Raw genomic sequence first — 27,796 nt, 5'->3', positions numbered from 1 at the left:
CAATGGACGCAGCGTCATGCGTAAGTATCGTTTGAACTACGGAGAGCGCGCTAAACTAAAAAATTCACTAAAAAGTTTTTTTTTTTTACAATCAGTTCAAACGTAAAATCGAAAAAACGTAAAACGAATGAACGTAAGTAGAGGAGCGTCTGTATTTGTATGTGGTTCAGTAACTTCTTATGTATGAACATATGTACAGAGACCAGCAATGGATACATGCAAGTGTACTGCATAATTGAGTTTCATCAGCCATATCTGTGGTGCACAGTTTTTCAGTGTAAAGAAATAAAAGATTTCTCCAAAGAAAGTTTTACTGTCATAAAATGAGAATTTGCATGGAAGAGTATAGGAAAACCAAATATTAGTTATTTACCTTAGTTCAGGTGTGTTGGTGTAGTGGAGTGGCACATTTCGTCACTTGGAGGTAGACAGCAATGAGCAGTGGTCATGCAAGGTTTAGCTATAGGGAACTTTATTACTACATTCTTTTTTATACTTTTTCACACTGTTCCTCACCACTGCTGTTTGAATTGTCCACTGTTTCTTTCTTTTCATAGGAATGGTTTTTGTGTAAGTTATTTTACATCTTACACCAGGAGAATTAAAGGGTTGTGGGTTATGCAGAAGTGCCCCTTCCATGATGTCTGAGGAGAATCAATGGATGAATGGATTGGTTGGTCTAGTGTGTAAACTAATCCGCCCTGTGATGCCAAACTTCATTTTAAGAAATATGGGAGTGAAATATAGCCTTCACATCATATGATGTGTCACAGTTACATGCTGTTCATCATATGATATATGTTGCAGTTTATGGGTTAAAGACAAACATCAAAGTGAACCCTCTCCAAGCATTCCATCTCTAAAGTCTATTAACATCCTCACTTCTGTTTGGAAGTGCAGCTCCAAGGAGCTGACATTTTGTCTGTGGACCAGACTCAAGATCTCTCTCAATTTCAACTGTAATTCCCACATCTTTTCAAGTGAGGAGCACTTACAACTGTTGCCTGCTTGCCTCCCACCATTACAAGCTAGTGACATAGGAACAATTTCACAATGATACAACAAATAAGTCCAACATTTCTTACCAAAGATGTCTGTAAGAGGACCTGAAGGCCATTACCAGCCATTGCCCCAGATCTCTTTCAGGAGACATACATGTTCACAAAAAACATAATACTAAAGTTATGTTTTCTAATTCAATCCAGGTATCCGTAATAGTATATGAAGTCCAGGCTCTATGAATCCTCTTTAAAAGTAAAATGGAGAAAGTAGCAGCAGATCTTCGTTTGAAGACAATATTTGACAATTGTGCTCAGCAGCAGCATAGGTCACTCCTGGTGTTGTTTGGAGAGAATGCCAGAAAACAGGTGAGAGTTATCAAATTGCCTTTTGTGCAAAATATATAAATACAGTAGTTCCAGTAAAATTTCAAACTTATTTTGTTCATGATGTAATGCTATATGATTATGTCTCAGTCTTCACATATTTGTACTAGGAGTATATGTTTGATACATTTGATAGCTACAATAGTATGTGGAGTAATTCCTCATTTACAGTTGACATGCTGTTTTGGTTCTGGGTTTAATGTATATATTGTTATTTTATTATTATTTTTTTAATGTTATTAGGTAATGGTGATTCATCATTTGGTGTCTAAAGCGAAAAAGGAGCGTCCATCCATCCTTTGGTGCCATAGAAGAGATTCTGATGTTCCAAAGTGAGTGGAAATATGTAATAGCCTTTTAGATATAAGATGTTGATGTTAAATAGAAAATTGATTCATCTCTTGTTCATATCTCTTGAAAATAATAATCTATCTATCTATCTATCTATCTGTATACCAAGGGCCTCCTTCCCCTTATGAGGGAAGTAGCCAGTCAAGGCATGTACCCACTCTCACCTGCCTGGGTCACGCTTCTTCCCCCTTATAATGGAGGTAGCACCCCCACCAAGCCCACTCCCATCCATTACCCATTTCCCATATATCTAAGCTTCTTGTGGATGATAGTAATAATCTATCTATGTACCAAGGGCTTTTCCCCCTGATCAGGAGGTAGCCAAGTCAAATGACATACACCCACTCCCGCCCATTCCACTCCCATCCACCACCATTTCCTCCCTCTCATCTTAACTCCATATGTATGACAGGTCATATGTGTATCCTGCCTACTGCCCTGAGTCAGAAACAATGTAGCAAACAATAATGATGATCTTAATTGTTGCACCCAATGAGTAGAAAATCCACAGTCCCACAGCAGATGGCAATGGTCCTTGAAACCTCCCACAATCTCTCTGGGAGGAAACTTTAGATTGTATGTGTTGCATTGTATCTATCATAGTTTTATTATTTTGAACATTACCAGGCAAAGTCGCAAACAAGCCAAGCAGTTGGAGAAGAAGCTCAAGAGTGGCAAATGTGACATAAGTGAAGAAAATGCCTTTGAACTTTTCCTCTTGTCAACCAAAATCAAATACTGCTCTTACTCAGACACTCAGCAGATCTTGGGCACTACCTGTGGCATGTGTGTTCTGCAGGTAAGAATATTACTCCAGCTTCTCATCTTATTTAACATAATGACATACCTATTGTGTTTTTGTAGGGGCTAATTCCAAATGGTTCTCGGCTTGGGGTTTAGCCCCAGGCCAAAGGGGCTCTGATGCTCCTCAGTTTTGTTTAGTATAAACATAAAATCTGTCAAGTATGTGGTCCAGCTGTGGAAGTATTGTATGTTGCTATTGTGGAGGTGCTATGCCTTGCTGCATTGACTCTTTGAGCATTGGGTTAGGGATAGGGATGTTGCAAAGTTCTCCCCTGTCAGGAGGCTAGGATGGTGCCCCTTACAAAGGACTTTTGTAGCATGGAATTTAATGAACTATGCCTTTATTTCAACTCACCTGTGACAGGGTTTGAACTATCATCTTGACCTTTGCCATGAATAGCGGCACCCAAACCTAATCAGCCAGCAAGCATCCTGATGTTATTTTATTTATTGATTTATCTATTTATTTTTTAATTTAATTTATTTATTTATTTATTTATTATTATTATTTATTTATTTATTTTTTTTTTCAGGACATACAAGGCATGACTCCCAACTCACTGTGTCGAGTGATGGAGACTGTGAGTGGAGGTGGTGTCATTCTTATACTCCTGTCTTCAATGTCACATTTAAAGGAGATTTATGATTTACCTATGGATGCACATACCAGACTGTCAACGTACTCGCATCCAAAGGTCTCTCCACTCTTCAATGAAAGGTGAGTTATGTGATCTATGAAGTAGATGCATCATTGCATCCAATTTGAGCAATGTGGTAAGGGGAGGGGGGCAGGGATGACTTGATCCATGAGATACTGAGACAGGAGAGGCATTAAATGGGTTTTAATATGCCTGTAATGGATGTGTGCTTTGACTTGGCTACCCTCCCTTATGAGGGGAAAATGCTTATTGCTATATTTGTACATATATATTCATATATTTATAAATATATATATATATATATACAGTAATATATATATATATATATATATATATATATATATATATTTATATATATACATACATATATCAAGGCTTTTTCCCCCTTACAAGGGAGGTAGCCAAAAAGGAAAAGGCATAAGATCACTCCCACCCATTCCATCCCTGAATACACTCCACACCCCTCCACCCTCCCTCTCATCTTAGCACCTCCTGGATGATGGGTCATCTCTGCACCTTGTCACTGCCCTGGGTCAGAAGCAGTGTCGCAAGACACAGCACATCCACAGTAAGGCTGCTTCATTAAATCGGCGACCCCCCTCTCCGTCCCCCCATGCATAAAAGGAGAAGACGGGGAGAAATCCCTTCGGGCTGCATCAAATTTTGCTCACACATACTACCTCACCCCCATCCCCCCACCCATTCCACCTCATGCATCACAACATCATCCATATACAACCATTCTCCATTCACCCCTGTCTTCTGTCCTCTCCCATCCTTCCTCAACAGACATTCCCCTCTTCCCCAAAGCCCCCTTCACCCCATCCATCCACCTCATCCTAGGACGCCCCCTCATGTTCACTCCCTCCACATCTACCTTCCATACCTCTTTTACTAGTCTTTCTTCACTCATTCTTTTCATGTGTCCAAACCATCCTAATACTCTTTCATCAACCCTATCTCCCAACTCCCTTTCCACCCCTGTTCTCCTCCTCACCTCCTCATTTCTCACTCTATCCAGCCTAGTAACCCCCATCATACTTCTCAGACACCTCATCTCAAACACATTCAAATTCCTTCTCTCTTCCTCTCTTATGTTCCATGTTTCTGCCCCATACAGTGCTGTTGGCACAATCACTCCTTCATACAGTCTCCTCTTAGCATCCATTCCCAAATGTCTATTCCTCATTACACTTTTTAATCCACCAAGGCATTTACTCACTTCTCTCAATCTATATTCTACCTCCACCTTCACTCCACCTTTTCCTGCCACATTTGCACCCAAGTATCAAAAACTATCCACTTCCTCCAGTTGCTCTCCTGGTAATGCTCACTTCCAATCTACTGCCACTTTCACCCCTTGTACATCTCATCACCTTACTTTTACCCACATTTATCTCAGCTTTCTTCTTTCACACACTCTCCCAAACTCTGTCACCAACTTCCTCAATCCCTCCTCCAATCCTGCCACAAGCACAGTGTCGTCCGCAAACAACAGCTGGCTCACCTCCCACTTTTCTCCATTTTCTTTAACCATCTCCAATCCCTGACCCACTACCCTTGCATTTATCTCTCGCACTACCCCATATATATATATATATATATATATATATATATATATATATATATATATATATATATATATATATATATATATAGATATATATATGTATATATTATAAGGGAGTGGTTGGGGAATGGGGGATAAAGGAGTATGTGTGAAAAATAAATTGATGTAGCCTGAAGGGATTTCTACCCATCTTCTCCATTTCTGCATGAGGGGGACGGAGGGTGGGGGTTGTCGCTGATTTAATGAACTACAGGTAGTTGGAACTAGATTTATGAGAAAAGATTAGTACCGCCAATAAAAAGAGGAGAAAAATAAATAAGACTTGTGGCCAATGGTGGTATATGAGAAGAATAGAATCACTCATTAGTAGAAATAACATTACAAAGTGTGTCAGTATGATAAAGGGCTTTAACACTTGAACAAGATGAATACAGTTATTAGCTTGGTTAAAAAAGCCACATATTGCTAGAGCTAAAGAAGAAAAAGCATTGTGGGTTTTCTTGAACTAGTAAAGAATATTATATATGAAAAAGATTGTATTTGAGACAATTGAATCCAACATTTCTGTGATAGCTTTTCTGAAGAAGGTAGTGGTTATCATGAGAATGCTGGGTCCTCTTATTTACATTTCCTGTTGTACAAAGATTCTGTTTATTAGGTTATAGGTAAGGTTTATATCTTTATACATTCCATTGTTGTGATGTAAAATGTGTATGTTACAGGTTTGCAATATCTCTAGCATGGTGTAACACCTGCTTGGTACTAAGTGAGTCTTTACAAGTGTTGGAGCAGGTACCTTCCAGGGCCAACTCTGTCAAACCTATCTCTCAGAGTGTTCTCGATAGCTGTGCTGTCAAGAGCACAGAATTGGAAGACCTGAAAAAAAGTCTTGAGGATGCAGCTAAGCCTTTGCCTCAGTTGGTTTCCTGTTGTAGGACATTGGATCAGGTATGCATTTGGTTATCTCCTCAGTTTAATGTTTCTGTGTTACATGCTTGGATTGCAGGTATACTGTACTGCAAGAGAAATCAGAGGCGTTAATATGAATAATTTTACTCTGTATGTATTCTGTAAATCCTCCTCCCTTATAAGGGGGAAAAAGCCTCTTGATATGTAAATGGAAGAATGTATTTTGTAATTCATCTTTGAAACTGATGCATATATAGATTACGAAGTGCAAATTTATTACCTTTATGTATTACTTGTTTTTTATATGTATCCATACTTTTGTATATAAATTTGAGTTTGACTTTGTAGGCCAAGGCAGTTTTAAAGATGCTGGATGTGTTGACGGAGCAAACAAGCAATGGAACAGTTGCCATAACTGCAGGCCGTGGACGTGGCAAGTCGGCAGCCTTGGGTCTTGCCATCGCTGCTGCAGTTCATGTTGGGCTAAATAATATTTTTGTCACCAGTCCTTCTCCAGACAATCTAACAACCATGTTTGAGTTTGTCTTTAAAGGTATGTTTTAGTGTTTCAGACAGCAGTGATATAAGATCCATTGCATGATCAAGCATGGATTAATTTGTAATTTCATGTATATTTCTGAATCTTTTGTGCACATTGTTTCTCTGATGTATTTTGTATTAGTATTACACAAATGAGGGAGTATGTGTGAATAATAAATTGATGCAGCCCGAAGAGATTTCTCCCTGTCTTCTCTTTTATAAGGGGTCAGAGAGGGGAGGGGTTGCCAATTAAATGAAGCAGCCTTGCTGTGGATGTGCACTGCTTCTGACCCTGGGTAGTGGATGAGATGCAGGGATGATCCATCATCCAGGAGCCAAGAAAAGAAGGAGGGATGGGGTGGAGTATGTGGGGATGGAATGGGTGGGAGTGGATTAAACTACAAATGCAGTCATCCATATATAACTAGCTCACCTCCCTCCTCACCTACTCACCAACTCCAAACTCCTGCCTAGCTCACACATTTACTTTACCATCTTTTTCACATATATATTAAACAACCATGGCAGCATTATATAACCCTGAGCATTCTAACCTTAACTGGAAATCATTCACTCTCTCCATTCCCAACCCTCACATAAATTTTTACTAATCATGTAAAAACTATTGACAGCTCTGAGATTTCCTTCTGTCCATCCACAACATTCCAGAACATCTCTCTGTCATTTCTGTCTTGTGCTTTCTCCAAATTGTAAATCCAAATGACATCTTTACTCTGTCAAAAATTTCTCACATCTCTATCTTACTGGAAAAAATTAATTTATGCACCCTCTTCTTCTCTTAAACACACACTGTTTATCTCCCAGTTACTCCCTCTAATTCTTTTATTTTTTTTTCTTCTGTTGTGTATCTTCTTGTCCAAACATTTTTTAATTTACCTATGTCTTTATAGGTGACAAAGTGATATGGAAAGGAGTGTATAGATTATACCAATAACATGCTCCATGAAATGGATACACTAAGAATAAATGAATATTTTTAATTCTCTCTCGTGTAACTACCTTGCTTTTTAGGATGTGGTATATAGATTAAAGGAAAAAAGTGAACAGTTTTATTTTGTTTATTTAGATATTTATTTATTCTATTTTTTCAGGTTTTGATGCTCTTGGATATGAGGAAAATAATGAATATGAAATATTCCAGTCAAGTAATCCTGATTATAATCAAGCTGTTGTGAGAATAAATGTTTTCAGGGAACATAGACAAGTTATTCAGGTAATCAAAATAAAAGGAAGTATTATGTGGAAATATTTATGTAAAATTTTGAGTAGATTTATCTAATTCTATTATTTACAAAGGCCACCCAGTCCACTCCTATCCACTACCTATTGTTTCCCTCTCATCTTAGCTCCTTGTAGATGAAGGGTCATCCCAGTCTCCTGCCCACTGCCCGGGTCAGAAGCAATGCAGCAAGACACAGCACATCCACAGCAGGGCTGCTTCATTTACATGACAACACTCCTAGCTGTGCCTTTTACCCTTTCTTCTCTGCGTGACACACCTCCCCTTCCTCTCTTAGCTTCCCTCCAAAACATCTTTTTGTTAATTTCAATATTTTCTGCCATACTCCTTCCCAATTTTACATCTATTCTCTATTTTTCTTCTTTATCTTTTGTTTTGCTTCTCTTCTTTTTTCTTTTTACCTCTCAAATGAATGCTCACTTCTTTTCTTATACCTTCTTTACTTCATCATCCCATTAGTCACTACCCTTCCTTCTATTCCCTCCCATTCTCATTGTTCCACATACCATTTTTGCATGCCTTGTCACTCCCCACTTGAAACACCCCAATTCCTCTTCCACTCCTACCTCTACTCTATCATTCACCACCTCCCACACTTCTCTCAGCTTCTCCTTGTACTTCTGTTCATTATCCTTCTTGTTGAAACAGTTTACTCTAAGTATCTCTCTACCTTCCATCCTTTTCCTCTTTCTCCACCCATCCTCCAGTCTCATTTTACCTTCCACCAAAGTTTGATCTGATATTCCTCCACTCTCTCTCTCCTAAGAACATGGACATCCAAAACTCTTCCTGTTCATCTTTTGGATACCAATACTTAGTCCATTAGTGTCTTATCAACCACCCCTTCATCCACCACCCCCTCCCATGTATACTTATGCTTGACTTTCTTCCTAAATAATGCATTAGCTATCATCAACTCTCTAGACACATCACAATCAGTTCTCCACTGTGATTTTTACTGGACACTCCAAACTTTCCAACCATTCCTTCTGTTGGTTTATCCCCCCTCTCTAACATTGAGATCTCCCAATACCACTACATAAACATTCTTCCGAAAACTCTCTAAGCACTCATTTAAACCTATCCATATGCATGATACTTACAAATCTGCCTGACCAAAAGAAAAAATTATCCACACACCCATTACCTTTCCTAAACCCACACTGCTCCTCACCAATTATTCCCTCTGTTCCTCTCCTAATGTTCTCAATTAAAACACTCCTGAAACCCTTTCCAAAAAAACAATGACATTAAAGTTTATTGAAAGTGTTAACACATGTACAAATGGAAGTGGGGGGAATTAAGGTATTCTGAACATTTGTTGGTTGACAGGCACTCCAGGTGTGTTGTGCATTTGGGGGTCTCCATATGAAAGCATTCTTTGTCAACACCAAGTGGAAGGAAGATAGTTAAAGCTAATGGAGAAAGGTCTTGGCCCCCTGTCCAGGGTTAGGGTGTTTGTTGCTCAGGGTTGCATTTTGGGCTTAGTCCAGGGATTGAGTTCCAGCCCCTTAGGGTTGTACCTTTAGATGGAGGTTAGAGTGCTGATACATACATACATATACCAAGGCTTTTTCCTCCTTCCAAGGGAGGTAGCCAAAAAGGGAAAGGCATAAAAACACTCCCACCTATTTCATCCCTAAATACACTCCACACCCTCTCATCTGAGCACCTCCTGGATGACGGGTCATCCCTGCACCCTGCCCACCGCCCTGGGTCAGAAGCAGTGTCGCAAGACACAGTACATCCACAGCAAGGCCGCTTCATTTAATCGGCGACCCCCCCTCTCTGTCCCCCCTTGCATATAAGGAGAGGATGGGGAGAAATCCCTCCGGGCGGCGTCAAATTGCACCCAAGTATCTAAAACTATCCACTTCCTCCAGTCGCTCTCCCTGATGGGATATGTAAACAAGTGACAGGGAGTTAATTTTCTTCAATGACTTTCCCCTTGGACCACCACAGTCAGGTTCCATTATAAGTCTGTCAACCATAGTATTCCATGATAACATAGACCATTGGAATTTTTTTCAGTATGTTGAACCAGGAGATGCTGAAAAGGTGGCACAAGCAGAATTGGTGGTGATTGATGAAGCAGCAGCCATTCCTCTACCACAAGTGAAGTCTTTCATTGGCCAATACAATGTCTTCATGGCTTCAACTATCAATGGGTTTGTGCTGTATTATGTCTTGGATATCTTTAACCCTTTCAGAAATAACTTTTTTAGGACTGAGTCCAATGAAGCAAAAATTATTCAGTCAGTAAGTCTCTTGCTCAGGTCTCTTGGAAAGACCCACAGCTCTCAGGAAACCAGTGACAGTTACCAGATTAACCTGTAAGTAACCCAAGGAAGAGAAGGTTTTAGAGGAAGAATGTGTTGTTGTCTGGGTAAGGTGAAGTAGGGCAGTATAGTATGAGGTGTTCTGTATCTTTGTGTGGTGATTGCAAGTGGGGCCATTTGATTCAGTGGCTAGACCTATTCTGTCATTACTGTTTCACTGTTGGGCAGTGGCATAAATACAGTTATGATATTTTTCTTGTATGTTTTAGAAGGGATTTCTCAGCCAGGTGTCTTGGGAAGTCAAGTGGAGTAGAGAGTTATATAAATGTGTGTGTATGTATATGTACTGGGATGGTTTGGGCATATGGGAAAAAATGAGTGAAGATATTAAAAAGAAAAAAAAAGTATGGAAGGCAGGTGGATGGAGCATATTTGAGGGAGACTAAGAATGGAATAGATTGGGTGAAAGGGACCTAGGGTACAAGGGGAATGTCTGTTGAGTAGGGGAGGGAGAGAGCAAGAGATAGGGTGTGAGTGGAAAGTGATTGTGAAAGGGTGGTAAATTGACATGGTCTAAAGGGATTTCTTCTTGCCAGCCATGTAAATTCTTGAGTGGGGGAAGAGAGAGGAGCATCATGTAATGAAGTGATGGGTTAAACCAGGTTCATCTGTGGACAATGCTGTATAAGTGCTGTGTCTTACTGCTGTGCTCCTGGCCTGGACATTGGACAAGGGGCTTGGATGGCCTTTTATCCACAAGGAGCTTAGATAAAAGGGAAGACAAATGGTTAACCACCCCCCATATTAAGGGGAAAGGGGCTCTTGGCATGTGTGTTTGCTTATTTGTTATGTGTGTAGGGTGGGTGGGTACTATGACTCAGATTCCCTCCATATAAAAGGAAAAAGGCAACAGCCTACAGTCCTTATCGATCTTTTCATGAGCTTTACACCATCAGCAAACATGGTAGCATTGCTAGTTGTTGCTCCTGTCATAATGATTACATGCTACCATCAGAATGTGGCAGTAGTTTATAACTTCTGATGTCCATTGGACTGAGGGGTAGGAAAATAAAAAAATTGAATATTACCCCCTTTTTTTTTTTTTTTTTTTTTCTTCTTCTTCTTCTTCTTCTTCTTCCATTGCCCTTTGTTTGAATATTCTACTATGTATAAAATGTTCTTTTTTATTTTCTCGTCACTTAACAAGTACTAGAATAGTAATAGTTATTTTCCATATTAGGTATGAGGGCACTGGACGTTCTTTGTCTCTCAAACTCCTTCAGAATCTTCGACAACAGACAAGACAGTCTGGAGCTGTAGCAGATGCATCCATTAAAGTACAAACCAACACCCTCTCTAGTAAGTTGTATTTTGATGTAGTCATTACATAAATACTTCTCTGTATTGGGGTACTGACTGCATGTTATCATGCAGTAATGATTGCATGGTAGCATGCAGCCAGTGCTTTAAGGACTGCTTTGAGGCACCCCAACAGACTGGAGCCACACATTGTTTTTCTGTGTAAGAGTAAAGTCTCAACTCACAGAGGAATGATGCTATTTTTGTACTGTTTCATTCATGCTGTTCCCTTGAAACTATCTTTTACCCCTTTTTTTCTTTATCCCCTGTGGTAGGTGGAGGAAATTTTTTTACCACAATGCTTCTCATGCAAGCCATAAAAGTTGATAAAATGGGACAGAGTGATGGGACTAGGGATCCTGCTCTCTGTATATTCATCCTAATAGATGTAAGGGTATAGCAGTAGTTGTACAGGTCAGAGTGAAAGTGAAGAGATTGGCAGTATGTTCGTCAGCAGGAAGTTGGATGTGTTAGCATTAAGTGAAACTAAGTTGAAAGGGTGATATTGAATTTGGGAGTGATGAGGGAATGAGGGAGGGAAGGAGTAGCTTTGCTGGTAAGTGATAAGATAGGAAAGCTTGCAGTGGAGGGATGTCTTCAAAGATTATGTCAATGAAGGTGAAACTGGAATGGGAAATGTTAATTTTTGTGAGTGCATATGGACCTAGTAGTGATAAAAATGAAAAGAAAAGAGAGGCTTTTTGGATCTATTTAAATGAGTGTTTAGGGAACTTTGGGAGGAAGGGGAAAACCATGTACTAGGGGAATCTTGATGCTATAGTAGGTATGAACCAACCTATGGGGTGCCAGGAAAGAATCTTGGTGGAGAGATGATGTTAGAGATGTGTTTAGAAAGGGAGTTGATGATAGCTAACACAGTGCCTCTTCAGTACTATGAAGCCTGTGTAGACAAAGAAAAATTAGTAAAAGTGTGGAAGGCAGAGGTGGATTGAGTGAACATGAGGGTTGACTGAGGAAATGGATAGATGGGGTGAAAGGGGCATTGGGAAAGAGGGAGTCTGTTGAAGAAGAAAGGAAGAAGACAGAAGATAGGGGTGAATGGAGAGTGGTTGTGTATGGATGATGCTGTGATGCATGGAAGGGAGTGGGTGGGGGATGGGGGGGTAGGGAGTATGTGTGAATTATATTCTGGCGCAGCCCAAAGGGATTTCTCCCTGTCTTCTCTTTTTCTGTATGAGGGGAAAGAGAGAGGGATCACTGATTGGATGAAGTGGCCATGGTGTGAATGTGCTGTGTCTTGCTGCATTGCTTCTGACCTGGGACAATGGGCAAGATGCAGGGATAACCCATCATCCAGAAGTCAAGAAGGGAGGGAGGGGTGGTGAATGGGAGTGGAGTGTGTAGGAATGAAATGATGAAATGGGTGGGAGTGGATGTATGCCTTTGAATTTGGCTACCTCCCTTGTAAGGGGGGAAAAGCCCTTGGTATATGTATGTATGTATATTAATTTTCTTCTTTTTAATCCCACAGATCGTACTTTAAATGAAATTCATTTAGAAGAGAGTATCCGTTATGGAATGAATGATCCTGTTGAGCTCTGGCTGCATAGCTTGCTGTGTCTGGATGCAACATCAACCAACCCAGCCCTGTTATCGTGTCCTCCACCTGCTACATGTGAACTCTATTATGTCAACAAGTATGCATATTAGCTTAACACTGGGCTGCATGTTTTTCTTTTAATTAAGTGAATATGGATCGGGCAGTGCGTGGGGAGTAGTGAAGGCCATTCATTCACAACGACCTTGGAAAAAAGGGCTGGCCACCTCCCTTTTAAGGGGGAAGAAGCCTTTTGGTATATAAATAGAATATGGGTCTGGTTGGAATGTTGATTAAGTGTTAATCAGACATCTATCTAAACACCAAGGGCTTTTACCTTCCAAAAAAGGAGGTAGCCAAGTCAAAAGGCATGCACCCACTCCCACCTATATAGGACTAGAATATATGCATACCAGAAAGCTTCTTTTCTATACAAAGGAAGTGGTTGAGTCAAAGTATACACACATCCCACACCCATCCAAAGTCCATTCTGTTTTAGCATTTTATGGTCATTCGTGTTGCATTGCTTAGGTCTTAGGCAATGCAGTAAGACACAACATTACCACAACAGGCCCCAACAGCTAGAACTGGTTTCCCCCTACTGCTTCATTATTTGGTGGAATCCCCCTCCCTTATCCACTCAAAATGATATATATGGACTCCATTTAGGACTCAAATACATACATATACCAAGGGCTTTTTCCCTGTTACTAGGGAGGTAGCCAAAGTCAAAAGACATAAACTTACTCCCATTTCATCCCCACATACTCCACGTCCATTCACCACCCCTCCATTCCTCTATTCTTGGCTCCTCCTGGATGATGGGTCATCCCTGCATCTCATCCACTGCCCTGGGTCAGAAGCAATGCAGCAAGATAGCACATCCACAGCAAGGCTGCTTCATTTAATCGATGACCCCCCTCTCTTTCCCCTCATGCAGAAAAAAAAGAAGATGGGAAGAAATCCCTTTGGGGTGTGTCGAAATATCATTCACACATACTCCATAACCCCCCATCCCCCACCCACTCCCTTCCATGTATCACAGCATCATCCATACATAACCATTCTCCACTCACCCCTATCTTTTGTCTTCTCCCTTTCTTCCTCAACAGACATCCCCTTTTTTCCCAATGCTCCTGTTACCCTATCCATCTCATCCTTGGTTGCCCCCTCATGTTCACTCCATTCACCTCTGCCTTTCATACTTCTTTTACTAATATTTCATCACTCATTCTTTCCATGTGTCCAAACCATCCCAATACTCTTTCATCAACCCTATCTCCCAACTCCTTTTCCACCCCCACTCTCCTTATCACGTCCTCATTTCTCACTCTATCCAGCCTAGTAACCCCTACCATACTTCTCAGACATTTCATCTCAAACACATTTAAACTCTCTCTTCCTCTTTTATGTTCCATGTTTCTGCCCCATATAGTGCTGTTATTACAATCACCCCTTTATATAGTCTCCTTTTAGCATCCATTCCCAAATGTCTTATTTCTCATTACACTTTTTAATCCCCCAAAGCATTTAATTGCTTCTCTCAATCTAAATTTTACATCCACTCTACTGAAATGAGACTGAAACACTTGATGGCAAATTCCAAGCTTTATTCAACAAATACCAGGCTATCATATCTGTAACAGAGAGACAGACAAAACAAAATAACTACAGACATTCACACAATACGGCATTAACACAATACATAACAGGCACAACGCATAACAGACAAAACAAAATGAATATAGATAATCATACAAAACAGTAACACATACATACATACATATACCAAGGCTTTTTCCCCCTTCCAAGGAAGGTAGCCAAAAAGGGAAAGGCATAAAAACACTCCCACCCATTTCATCCCTAAATACACTCCACACCCCTCCCACCCTCCCTCTCATCTGAGCACCTCCTGGATGACGGGTCATCCCTGCACCCTGCCCACCGCCCTGGGTCAGAAGCAGTGTCGCAAGACACAGCACATCCACAGCAAGGCCGCTTCATTTAATCGGCGACCCCCCCTCTCCGTCCCCCCTTGCATATAAGGAGAGGACGGGGAGAAATCCCTTCGGGCTGCGTCAAAATTTACTCACACATACTACCACACATAAACAGTAACACAATGCACGCAATACATAACACAAAACAGAACAACATCCTCTCTCTCTCTCTCTCTCTCTCTCTCTCTCTCTCTCTCTCTCTCTCTCTCTCTCTCTCTCTCTCTCTCTCTCTCTCTCTCTCTCTCTGTAATGTTGGGGCACATTTTGTGTTTTGTGCAAATACAAGATAGCCAGATTCACCTGATCTGTAGGTCCTTTCATAATACTTAAACTGGGAGAAGTTTTCACATATATCTGCTGTGTCCATGAGAATCATTTTCCTTCGCTTATTGATAAATTTTTTCTCTAGAATAGTGTAGGTCTTTACCAATTTTGTATTCTAATGTATTGCAGAAAAGTTCTTCTGAGTGGACACAAAGAAAGTGAAGAGTTCCTTCAGCAGATGATGTCTCTCCTGGTAGCATCTCACTACCGCAACTCTCCCGATGACCTCCAGGTGTTGAGCGATGCTCCAGCACACCACCTCTTTGTGCTCATTCCTCCTCTGCAGCAAGATATGGCTTCTCTGCCTCACATACTCTGTGTCATTCAGGTATGGTGTGGATATAAAGCTGTGGCTTGTGATGTTTACATAATTTTTCGTATTTCTTTTCTATGTGACTAGTTTCAGAAAAAAAAGAAATATTAGGTCAGGAACACTTTCTCTTTTGACTGTTGAACACCCTATTAGTTTAAGTGACCAAGTTTTTACTAGAGTATTCTTGTAAATATAAGGAATAATGAAACTTGTTTACGGTATTCTTTTATATTATTTTTTGGGGCCATACCTTTCACAAGGGGATACAGGTCTTTTGTTATGTATCAGGATCAACATGTTTTTGTCTTAGACCTAGCAGTGTGATAGGGGATAGAGATGACTCTTCATCCAAGAAATACTGAGATGGAAGGGGTACTACATGGAGTATAATGTGTGTGTATTGGGTGTGTTTTGACTCGGCCACATCATTGTAAGGGGAAAAGAGTTTAGGTATTTATGTATTTGGATCATCAAGAAATGAACTCTTGGTTATGTTAAAATTATTTCAGGTTTGTATGGAAGGAGGAATTTTAGCAAAGGTAGCAACGCAGTGTTTGAATCGAGGAGACCGCCCTTCAGGTGATTTGGTACCCTGGACACTTGCAACGCAGTTTTTGGACCCTGCATTCCCAGAGTATAAAAGTGCTCGAATTGTCAGAGTTGCAGCACACCCTGATTATCAGGTACAGTATTATATTAGACAGCATATATCCAATATATGTCATCTACAAGGAGCTAAGATAAAAGGGTTAAACAACTGGGCATTGGATGGGTGAAGGGTGGGTGTAGGCCTTGACTGGCCACCTCCCTTTAGTTATAAGTATGTCGTCGGCATGTCCACATATCCGAGTATCCTAGTTTCCATTCCTAATAGAAGGTTGAATAGAGGAGGGGGTCATAAGAGCTGAGTTATTATTAGGGTGGTGAGCCTTCTTATGGCTTGTAAGTGCGATCAATATATATATATATATATATATATATATATATATATATATATATATATATATATATATATATATATGTATATATATATATATATATATATATATATATATATTTGTTCCGAAGAATACAAACTCTTCGGTACTCCTTACACTAGGATACTCTCGCGTAGCGCGAATATTTCTACTGCGAAATTAAAATCCTCACTCTGTGGGTCTGGGCAACGCTTATCCTCAGTAAGGGGCCCCATTGGGGCAAGGGGGGGGGCCCTTGCCCTCCACCACAAGTCTCGCACACTATAACCATTCTCTTCGCAGTAGTGACCGCGTTAACATCTCTCCATGTTTACGTCGGTGCCGAAAATCAAGCAATCCGCTTCGATTGTCGCCAGCTCACTCTAAGGACGCTAAGGAGTTCGTCGTCCTTCAATTTCATCGGGGTTTTCCCTACGCCATCCTGTGTCCTGGAATTTTAAGTGCTTCTCCATTCCCTGTATTATTCCCTTAACCGCCACCGGGTATCCTACCCTTCACTGTAAGTATGGAATCTGGTTCCAGTATTGTTGTGGTTTCGCCGCATAGAAAATGGCCATAGAAAATGGCTTCCCTCTTCACCCCCCCAAACACTGGGGAAGGCGGCCTACGGCTTCGGAGGAGACGAGCAATTCTCTCCCTCCTCCACGGCGTAGTAGACAGGCAGCCAAGTTGTCCTTTATTCCTTTAAACCTGGACGGTTAGCGTAGATGGACATGCGCCTCAGGCCACCTCTAGCTACCGTTCCTGTACGAGCTTTTCCCGGATGAGGTCGCTTGCGGCTTGCCCTCGCCCATCCCAGAAACTCAACAGTCGCCAGGAAGGTGGTACAACGCCACTTCGAGTCATTCTCAGGCCAAGTTGTCCTCTTCCTTCAACAAAGGACGGTTAGCGTAGTCGGACATGCGCGTCAAGCCACCGCTAGCTACCGTTCCTGTACGAGCTTTTCCCGGATGAGGTCGCTTGCGGTTTGCCCTCGCCCATCCCGGAAACTCAACAGTCGCCAGGAAGGTGGTACAACGCCACTTCGAGTCATTCTCAGGCCAAGTTGTCCTCTTCCTTCAACAAAGGACGGTTAGCGTAGTCGGACATGCGCGTCAAGCCACCGCTAGCTACCGTTCCTGTATGACATTTTTCCCGGATGTGGTCGCTTGCGGCTGCCCCCGAAACTCGACGCCGGCACGGACAAAGGGGGGGGGGGGCAAAGAGCCCCTTAGTCTCTTCTACTCAGGAATCCCGCTGTACGCACAACACCCACCGTAGGAAGAGCTGGGTGATCAACGGTGCCCTTTCCATGCCCTTTGCTCACAGGGACAGAGATCAGGGACGAGGTTGCAGACGCGGTGTTTCTAGATGGCTTCCCCCCTCACCCGACACAAGGAGAAGGCATGCTACGTCGGCGGAGGACGCGGGCAGTTGTCTCCCCCCTCCTAAGCGTAGTAAACGGAAAGGTTGTACAATAGCCGCCCCGAGTCAGTCTCAGGCCACTTGTCTCCTGTTCCTGCCCACAGGGTGGTTAGCTACGACGGGCACGACTGGCCCCCGCGAACCCCCCCGGGTACGAGATTTTTCCCGGATGCGTCCACCGGCACCGCGACGCTGCCGGCGGCTCCACCCCCCACGGACAAAGGAGCCGAGTTCGGAGTTTCGGAGCGCGTCGGCCTCTTCTCCTCCTCGGGTGGCCCCCACGTTCACCTTCCCCCCGTCGTCAGACGAGCCGGGTCATCGCCGGAACCCTTTCTATGCCCGGTGGGCAGGAAGCCCGAGATGTGCCCACGCGCGCGTTCGTCGTGGGTGACTCGGCTTCGTCCAGAGGAGGCAGTCTCCCATTGGCGTCTCCCGGACCATCCGCACCCAGGCGGGACTCAAGCGGACATTCCCCGGACCTCCTCCCCACTCTGTTCACTCGTCACTACGTTGAAGGAACAGATGGAGGCCCAACGGGAATTTTTCCGCGCTTCTCAAGCGCGGTTCGTGCACCGCACGGAAGCTCGTGAGGAGTCACCGCCCCCAAGGGCCCCCCTCGACCATCTTCCACTTGCTCGGCCCCCCTCTGTACCCATCAGTGACCGGGATGGTAGCGTGAGGTTCCTCTCTGCCCGTCCCGACCCCTCCTACGCCGACGACGATGTCCACAGCTCCGTAGGGGGGGGGGGCCACGCTCCCTTTCCCCTCCCGTTTCCCAGTCGGAATCCTCGATGGTGGTCCCACCTTCCTTCTCGGACGTCCTCGCGAGGGTTCGGAGGGCAAACGACTGGGCCACCCGAAAGAAGAGGAAGCCACATTCGAGTCTGACATCTTCATGACGGCCAACTCTCAGAAAGCCCAGCCTCCTCCCCTCCACCTTCCATGGAGTACGCAGACGGCGAGAGCCATGGCCCAGGCCTCCGACGCTCTCGCAACAAGGACGACCGAGAAGACGCGTTGGCTTCCGGTCCCATTGGAACACCAGAAGCGCTTCTACACCCCATCGGGGTCAACCCTCTGAGCAGCCTCGATCCCGGCGAGGTTACCAGAGCTGGTTAAGGCGGACGCCGAGTCGCTGCGCAGACGAAACGTCCTCCTCTCTGGCAGGGAAGTCAGCAACCACCTTCAATCACTGGCTCTGTCCCTGGCGGTGAACTCCTGGCTAGAACGCCTCCTTGCCTCGGCGTGGGGGTTCTTACCCGCACTACAACCCCAGGAAGAATGCGACCTCCAGGCTTTTTGGCAAGCGCAAGCAGAGCCCTGAAGCATCAGGTTTCCTGTCTCTCAACGTCCTGGGCCAACTTCGAGTCCCGCAGGAGAGACACCATCCTCGGGGACCCCAGTGACCCCCTCCTCAGGGAGATTTATGCTCACCCACACGCTGATTCCCCCGGATATGGTGGACTCCGAGATCCTAGACGCAAACATTATAGAGGCTCCGGACTCCCCCACAGGACTCCTAGGAATTCGCCAGCCCCTCTGCACAGGATAGGGGGTTGCCTCTCCCTCTACTGGAGAGCATGGGAAGAGGCCGGGGCGGAAGACTGGACCTACTGAGTCATTAAGACGGGCTATTGTCTTCCCTTTTCCACTGTCCCAAACCTCTCCCTCTATCCCATCCAAGTCAGCAGCTTCCACCCGGACTCGGCTCGCGGGCGGGCCCTAGCGGAGGAATCCTCCGTTTTGCTCCAGACAGGAACTTTAGTGGAAGTCTCGACTCCGGACCCAGGGTTCTTCTCACGGCTATTCCTAGTAGAAAAGACAACAGGGGTGTGGAGACCAGTCATCTATTTGTCTCCACTCAACAAGTTCCTTTTCCCTGACAAAGTTCCGAATGGCCTCCCCAGAGTCCGTAAGGGCGTCTATCAGGGAAGGGAACTTCATGGTGTCGCTGGACCTCCAAGATGCATTCCGCCCAGCTATGCCAGAACACCTGAGAATGGTCCTAACCTTTGTCCTGAAATTGGGCACAGTAGTCAACCCGGAAAAGTCAGATTTCTTACCAGAACAGAGAGTCACGTACCTGGGTATGGTCCTGGACTCCTCCCTAATGGAATCCTTCCTAGTAGGAAAGGGGATCCCGAATCTCGCTTCTCTAGTTGCACAGGCACTATCGACCAGGTTCCTGACGGCTACACAATGCCAAATCCTCCTGGGCCATATGGCCTCCATATAGAAATTAATCCCCTGGAGTAGACAAAGAATGCGACCGCTACAGTGGCTCCTCAAGTCTCAATGGGCCCCGCAAGAGGGAGAACCCCTACAACACATCTCCCTCACCGAAGAAGTCAAGGATTCTCTTCTCTGGTGGAAGGCCCATGCAACCTTCTCATGGGGATGCCCCTCGGCCCATCTCCCCCCGAAGTCCTCCTGTTCTCCGATGCCTCCAAGGAGGGCTGGGGAGCCCACCTCAACGACGATCACATCAGCGGTTCCTGGTCCACAGTCGAGCGGACAGCCCATATCAATTGGCTTGAGTTGAAAGCAGTACTCCTGGCTCTCCGTCACTTCAAGGATCAAGTCTCAGGAAAAGTAGTGGGCATAATGTCGGACAACTCCTCGGTAGTACCCTACCTGAACGAGCAAGGGGGGCACAGTCTCCCAGGAACTATGCCTTCTGATGATGGACATCCTCAACCTAGCCAAGAATCTCCAGGTGTCACTCAAAGCCCGTTACATCCCGGGGAAGAGGAATGTCTGGGCGGACCACCTCGGCAGGAAGAATCAGATAATCAACACAGAATGGTCCCTCTATCGAGAAGTAGCGAACTTCATCCTCAGCAAATGGGGCTCCCCTCTAGTGGACCTTTTTGCAATGAGATGGAATCACCAACTCCCAATATTTCAGCCCTTTCCTGGATCCTCTGACAGCAGGAGAAAACGCTCTTCTGCACAGTTGGGACAACCTGGACTCCTACGCTTTCCCACCATTTCCCTTGCTCCAGAAGGTACCTCAGAGCAAGACACGCATCCTACCTTCGGATGACTTTGATCGCTCCTTGGTGGCCCGAAGCCCCATGGTTTCCGTTCGCCCTCGAGCTAGCAGTAGAAGAGCCTCTGGCCCTTCAGGGAAGACCAGATCTTCTGTATCCACCCATCAACGGGCCTTGGCACAAGAACCCTTCAGCACTCAATCTCCACGCGTTCAGACTATGGTCCAGATCCTCCTAAAGAAGGGTTTTCCCAGAGAAGTGGTTGAGGACATGTCCGCTCCTATTTGCTCATCCTCAGCTAACCTTTATCAAGGGAAATGCGCCTTTGCAAATGGTGCCACTCCAGGAAGTTAGTCCCAGTTCGAGCCACCATTCCTGAGATCGCCTCCTTCCACGTCCTCAGGAAGTCCAGGAAGATCTCCCTCTCGGCAGTACAAAGCTATAGGGCAGCTCTAAATCAGGTGTTTTCTCTGAAGGGCATGGTCCTAGCCCTTTCACAGGAAATTTCCATGCTCTTCAGGCACTTCAAAGATCATGCCCCCCCCAGGGAAATCAGTTCTCCTCCGCGGGATGTGGCATTAGTCCTGAACTCTCTGAGGGGTCCCCCTTACGAACCTCTCCGAGAGGCACATCTGAAGGACCTCTCCTAGAGGACAGTTTTTTCTGCTAGCCCTGGCATCTTCCAAGAGAGTAGGGGAGTTACATGCCATCTCTTATAGAGTCGCCCATTCCAAAGGATGGAAAGAGGTCTCCTTCACTTTCATGCCTCAATTCATTGCCAAAACAAAGATCCTGCCAAATCCGACCCTAGATTCTGGTCCTTTAGTGTTCCATCCTTAGACGAATTTGCAGGGGGAGAATAGACTGAAACAGTTCTATGCCCGGTACAAGCCATCCGGACCTACCTCAAGAGAACCGAACATCTTCGACCAGAATTAAAGTGGTTGTTCATCTCTACTAAAGGTAGCCCATCACTAAGAATTCCTTTTCTTACTGGACAATGGAAGTCATCCGCAGAGCCTGCGACATGGACCACACAGATTGCCCATGACCTGAGGGCAGTAGGGACCTCCCTAGTCATCAGAAAGAATCGGTCAGTCAACCAGGTTCTTCAAGCAGGTATATGGAAAAGCCAGAATACGTTCACTTCCTTTTACCTCAAAGAAGTTATGCGGGAATCTTTAGGGAACTTATCTTTGGGCCCCATAGTGGCCGCCCAAGAAGTCCTGAAAATGATATACCCCTCCTCAAGAGCACACAGCCGACCCTGACAACTCATCCAGGTTCTGGCTCGGCAACTGCAGGGATAACTTTCTATAGTCCTTCTCATACTCTTACATTCCCTTACCTCACCCGCGGGCTCTCTAGCATTCCAAGGGAATCAATTCAAGCCCTTCAGTGGTACAAAAGTGATTATAACCTTTCTGTCTCCACTCCAGGGAACAGAAAGGGGTGCACTTCAAAGTGAGGGGAATGTATAGGGGTCTGGTCAACATAGTCTTAGCACACTAGATTTTCCTTACAGCGGTTTCCCAGGCTAGATAACAACTTCCTTCCCTCCTAAGTCCGAGTCTCCTAGTGTAAGGAGTACCGAAGAGTTTGTATTCTTCGGAACAAATGTAATTTTCGCAGGAAAATTAATTTTTCCCTGATACAAACCTGAGGTACTCCTTACCTTTAATGGCCCTCCTCAACCACCCCTCTAAACAGTTCCTTCTCCTTGCCTGACAACCTTGTGCTTAAATCATACCTGGCTCAGAGAATGGTTATAGTGTGCGAGACTTGTGGTGGAGGGCAAGGGCCCCCCCCCTTGCCCCAATGGGGCCCCTTACTGAGGATAAGCGTTGCCCAGACCCACAGAGTGAGGATTTTAATTTCGCAGTAGAAATATTCGCGCTACGCGAGAGTATCCTAGTGTAAGGAGTACCTCAGGTTTGTATCAGGGAAAAATTAATTTTCCTGCGAAAATTACATATTTCTAAATAGAAATGTAGTAGCACATTTGTAGATAACACACAGGAACCCACAGTCGGAGAAAGAATAAACTTCGAAAAAAGAATAATCCTATATTTCGGCTATCAACTGTAGCCCTCTTCAGGAAAGTACATAAGAAAGAGAACAGAGGGGACTTATAAACTACAGTAAGAAGAGATGTGGACAGCTGACCTCACTCAGACGCGGGGCTAGCTGGGGTGGCGGAGGAGGGAGGGGGTGAGGAGAGGGGAGGATGTAAAGTCCGCACGAGCTTATTTATTGCTGCGCGTGAGATAATGTCAGGTGTCCACTGCCCTTTAGAAATATTAATATTAGGGCATTCCTCAATCAATGCTGATTCGACTATTTTCCTCCTGAAACCACAGTGGGACTTGAACACTAATCTGGCCTTACCCCAGTCGAAAGAATGATTCTTATTTTTAACATGAAGAAATACAGCCGAATTTTCCTGCCCATACCTAATTGACCTTTTATGTTCTGCCAATCTAGTGTTCAAGTCTCTCCCGGTTTGACCCAAGTAAACCAAATCACAATCTTTGCAGGGCAAACAATAAACACCAGGTGACTCAACTTCCTTCGGCTTTTGTTGAACGTTCACAATTTGCTTACGTACGGTGTTAGGATAGTGATAGGCAATAGTGAGACGTTCACGAGGAAACAATTTAGTAGAAGAACTGATGGTATTATTGAATGGAATTTTTAAAATGTCCTTAAAGGAGCGGTGAAAATTTGAGGGGACGGAAGTTTTAAAATGGTTGGCCCTAGCCTTACTGAGGGCTTGGTCCAGAAACCAAGGTGGATAAGCCAACTTCTCAAGTTGACATTTGATCACCTCAATCTCTTGGTCCAGAAATTGAGGACTGCAAATCCTGAAAGCCCTCAAGAAAAGGCCAGAGGCAACACTTTTCTTGACATTGTCAGGGTGATTGCTAAAAAAGTGGAGATAACTGCCTGAATGGGTGGGCTTACGGTATACTGTAAAGAATAAATTATCATCAGTTCTTCTTAACAAAATATCCAAGAAAGGGATTTGGTGTTCGAAGTTTATTCTTTCTCCGACTGTGGGTTCCTGTGTGTTATATATATATATATATATATATATATAGACATATATATATATATACATGTATATATATATATATATATATATATATATATATATATATATATATATATATATACACACATTGCTTTTTACCTAGGGCAGTGTGCGAGGTGTAAGGATGACCCGTCATCCAGGATGGGAAGGGTGGCTGTATCATGGGAATAGGCTCCAGCGTGTTAGTGAACTAATGCACCCCCTGCCATTTGCTTCCAATTGAATGATAAGGGCATCTTGATTTTTCTATTCCCATATGGGATATTGGCTGCATAAGTTTTATGCAGTTAATCTTTTAAGGACTTTGTAGCATCAGTATAGACAAGGGCTGGGACTCATAATCCAAGGTCTGCCTTAGTGTCAGCATCCACAATTATTCCAGCAATTTTTTAGAGACCAGACAAAGTTGGATATGCTCTACTATGATCCTTATTTCAGTTTAGAATGAAGAAACAGCCTACTTAATCACAACAGCCAACATTTCTTCTGAAAGAGATTATGGAAGGATCTGGTAACCCATGCCACCTGCTTTGTAGCAATGGGGTTTTGGTTAGAGAAACTTTAAGATTGATTGACTGAATATTTATTGATAATCTTTTATTTATCCTCCCTCCCTCTTATCTTAGCACCAGGAGGTGCTAAGATAAGAGGGAGGGAGGAGGGTGAAGGGGAGTGGAATATATAGGAAATGGAATGGGTGGAGTGGTTTCTATGCCTTTTTCTTTTTGACTACCCCCATGTAGGGGGAAAAAGCCTTTGGTATATGTTTATATTATTATTTTTACAGTCAATGGGCTATGGTAGTCGTGCCATTTCACTCCTAAGAGACTACTATGCAAGACACACTCAACTCATTGATGATGAACAAGAAATAGAAGCACAACCAGTTGAGGAAAATAATGTAGACATAATTGGTAAGACTCAAAACTATTTAACTTTTAGATAGAAATATGATTAGATATGTGTTGTTGTTTTGCAGAACCACACTTTTTAGAACTGCATAATTATTTTTGTACTGGGGAAGTCATACCTCAATAGATTTTATCATATTCCTGTACTATTCCTAGGAATGTTAGTGTAAAGCATTGTAGTATGAGATGTCCTGTGTCATCTGTGTGGTGGTTGCCTCTGGGGCAGTGTGAATCTGTGGCTATACATATTCTGAGTTGGTCCTGTTTCATTGCAAGATGGTGTCCTAAGTGCAGTCATGGTGGGTATGGTGAAGAATAGAATTTTGCAATCTATTAACCCCTTCCATACGGTGCCGCACACGTAGGCGTCATGGGGAGCGAGTGTATTCGCGAGGCTGCCATATCGGCGTCTTGATTATATTTATTGTAGTCGCCCTTGTGTTTTTACATTCTCTCAAATGTGCCCTGAATCCCATTCTCTGTGGTATTCAAAATTCGCGGGTGAAAGAGAGAACGATCGATATAAGGGGTGACTATATTTTATGATGCGAGTATTATTACGACACGTCGTACGGCTGGCATTAGCTGCTGCCACTGAGATCTAAGTCCATGACGCCTACGTGTGCGGCACCGTATGGAAGGGGTTAAGGAGGGGGGGTCGCCGATTTAATGAAGCGGCCTTGCTGTGGATGTGCTGTGTTTTGCAACACTGCTTCTGACCCAGGGCAGCGGACAAGGTGCAGGGATGACCCGTCATCCAGGAGGTGCTAAGATAAGAGGGAAGAGGGAGGGTGGAGGGGTATGGAGTGTATTTAGGGATGGAATGGGTGGGAATGATTTTATGCCTTTTCCTTTTTGGCTACCTCCCTTGTAAGGGGGAAAAAGCCTTGGTATATGTATGTATGTATGTATTAAGGAGTGGGTGACCTATATAAACATTTGTAAGGGGGAAAAAGCCTTTGGTATATGTATGTATGTATGTTTGTATAGAAGTGTTATAGCACACTGGGATTAGGTTGTAGATCTTTAACCCTTAGCATATGATGATGCCGATGTCGCCATCATAAGATATGGGATGCCAGCGTCATTGTCCTGATTATATTTATTTTGTAGTTATAGTTAAGTGACCCTGTGAACAGGCTTGATCATATTTTCAGTGGTTATCAACATTCAGGGTGAAAGAGAATGAGTATTACAGCTGTAACTTTATGTTTTATGATGCACATAAGGTGATGCATCATTGTACATCTCTCTCTCTCTCTCTGTCTCTCTCTCTTTTTTTTTTTTTTTTTTTTTTTCTGGTGAATATAACCGTAAACCTGTAGTCTTCCATAAACAGATCAACAAAACAATTCTGCAGACAAGCAAAAACAAAAGATTCACCACTGGGGCTAACCTCTCCTGAAAGGGATAGGAAACCAGAAATGAAAAAAAAAAATAGATATATTTTAGGTATTCAAGATCTTTCACTGGATCTCTATTCTTTTTGTCTCGCATATTTAAAACTAGTGATGTTAATTTTTTATGTAACATTATTTATTTTTCTTTTGTTATCCAGTTCCTAGAAAATCAGAACTACCCCTGATGTCAAAATTGAGTGAACGAAGACCAGAAAACTTGAGCTATTTAAGTGTTTCCTACGGTATCACATCTCCTCTGTACAAGTTCTGGAATCGTAATGGATATATCCCTCTCTATGTAAGGTAAGCTGCTGCATTGCTTCTGACCCAGGGATTAGGCAGGAGACAGAGATGACCCTTTGTCCACGAGAAACTAAAATGAGAGGGAAACAATGGGTAGTGGATGGGAGTGGAGTGGGTGAGAGGGAGTGTTTGCCTTGACTGGCTACCTCCTTTCTCAATGGGAAAGAAGTCCTTGGTATATAATTAGGGAGATGGAATGTATGGAGTTTCATTGCAAAGTAGAAGGGTTTCATGTTTAACTTGTATAAGAATGGGATAATGAAAGGAATGATGATATGGTTTAACATCACACACTCCCCCCTATCAGGAGGCTAGGACGATGCCCCTCACAGAGGGCTTTGTAGGAATGAGAACCAGGAATAAGTGAATATAAGTAATTCAGGGGATGGGAAAGAGCAGAGGGAAACTATATACTCTGTAGATAATGTGCTGATGCAAAATAAAAAGTAATGGTAATAACTATTGCATAGATTTTGAGTGACTAGACACCCACAGGCTCACAGCAACTAGCAACAGGCCTCAGGCCTTCCCAAAGATCTCTGGAAAGAAACTTTGGGCTGTTGTCTCTGTTGTATTCATGTAGGTCATTTTCTTTTTTACTGGTTAACAGGAGTATGTGTTTTGTTTCATTCCCTTTGACCCAAGCTATGTGGTAGAGGAGAGTATTGAATCCACAAGCTGCTAAAATGGGAGGGGCAATGAATGGCTTTTGGATGGGTGTATGCTTTGATGTGTCCAACCCCATATAAAGGGGAAAAGGCCCTTTGGTATGTACATATTGAGAACAATGTGTCATAAATAGTGTCCCTGGTGAAAGAAGGATGTAACAAAACTTTAACTTTACTCTTCAGCCAGGTAGCAAACAAAGTAACTGGAGAACATACATGTATGATGGTAAAGCCTTTAGACTTTGCTGCTGTGGAAGAGAAAAAACTGCCTGACTGGTTGAAATCCTTCATGGAAGACTTTGCACACAGATTTTTCAATCTTCTTGGAGGACCCTTCAGTCACTTACATCCAACTCTGGCTGTTAATGTTTTGATGACCTCTGTCAAGGACAAAAATTCCCAAGGTAAGTAGAAAAATATTTATTTGGGCCTAAGAGAACACCACAATTGAGAAGGCCCAAAGACTGTTGCCAGCTGCAAATTTTGCCAGTAAAACTTGAGGCAACAAACTAAGCATCATGCATAGAAAGGGAGTTACTTGACACCCTTGGCCAGACTAGGTTTATTGGATATAACACTATTTTCATCCTTCTTCAACCCAATGGTAGTTGATGTGACTCCCTTGCACTGTCAGAAGTAAGAAATAAAATCCCTAAAAAATGTATGTTCCCTTGCTCCTATTGACACCCTGTGCCATAATTTTGTCAGAAAGCAGTTTAAAATATTGGCACTGA

At 43.5% G+C, this 27,796-nt stretch overlaps 1 protein-coding gene across 1 annotated transcript in view; it reads left to right on the top strand.

Moving 5' to 3' along the window:
• Positions 1–27,796, top strand: part of LOC143041457 (RNA cytidine acetyltransferase-like) — a 40,616-nt gene that overhangs the window by 6,117 nt on the left and 6,703 nt on the right. The window contains exons 2-16 of the mRNA XM_076213353.1: positions 1,206–1,367; positions 1,629–1,717; positions 2,364–2,535; positions 3,074–3,258; positions 5,492–5,717; positions 6,027–6,231; positions 7,331–7,452; positions 9,511–9,647; positions 10,999–11,117; positions 12,610–12,775; positions 15,129–15,327; positions 15,822–15,995; positions 24,568–24,694; positions 26,250–26,394; positions 27,246–27,466. Coding sequence (XP_076069468.1) covers positions 1,260–1,367; positions 1,629–1,717; positions 2,364–2,535; positions 3,074–3,258; positions 5,492–5,717; positions 6,027–6,231; positions 7,331–7,452; positions 9,511–9,647; positions 10,999–11,117; positions 12,610–12,775; positions 15,129–15,327; positions 15,822–15,995; positions 24,568–24,694; positions 26,250–26,394; positions 27,246–27,466 — 2,395 coding nt within the window. The 5' untranslated portion in view covers positions 1,206–1,259. The remainder of the gene's footprint in view (positions 1–1,205; positions 1,368–1,628; positions 1,718–2,363; positions 2,536–3,073; positions 3,259–5,491; positions 5,718–6,026; positions 6,232–7,330; positions 7,453–9,510; positions 9,648–10,998; positions 11,118–12,609; positions 12,776–15,128; positions 15,328–15,821; positions 15,996–24,567; positions 24,695–26,249; positions 26,395–27,245; positions 27,467–27,796) is intronic.

Source organism: Oratosquilla oratoria, chromosome 31 (genome assembly GCF_046742065.1).
Source record: "Oratosquilla oratoria isolate Oo_2021 chromosome 31, ASM4674206v1, whole genome shotgun sequence".
Taxonomy (NCBI): domain Eukaryota; kingdom Metazoa; phylum Arthropoda; class Malacostraca; order Stomatopoda; family Squillidae; genus Oratosquilla; species Oratosquilla oratoria.
The sequence above is the reverse complement of the archived record's forward strand: the minus strand, read 5'-3'. Positions and strand labels throughout refer to the sequence as shown.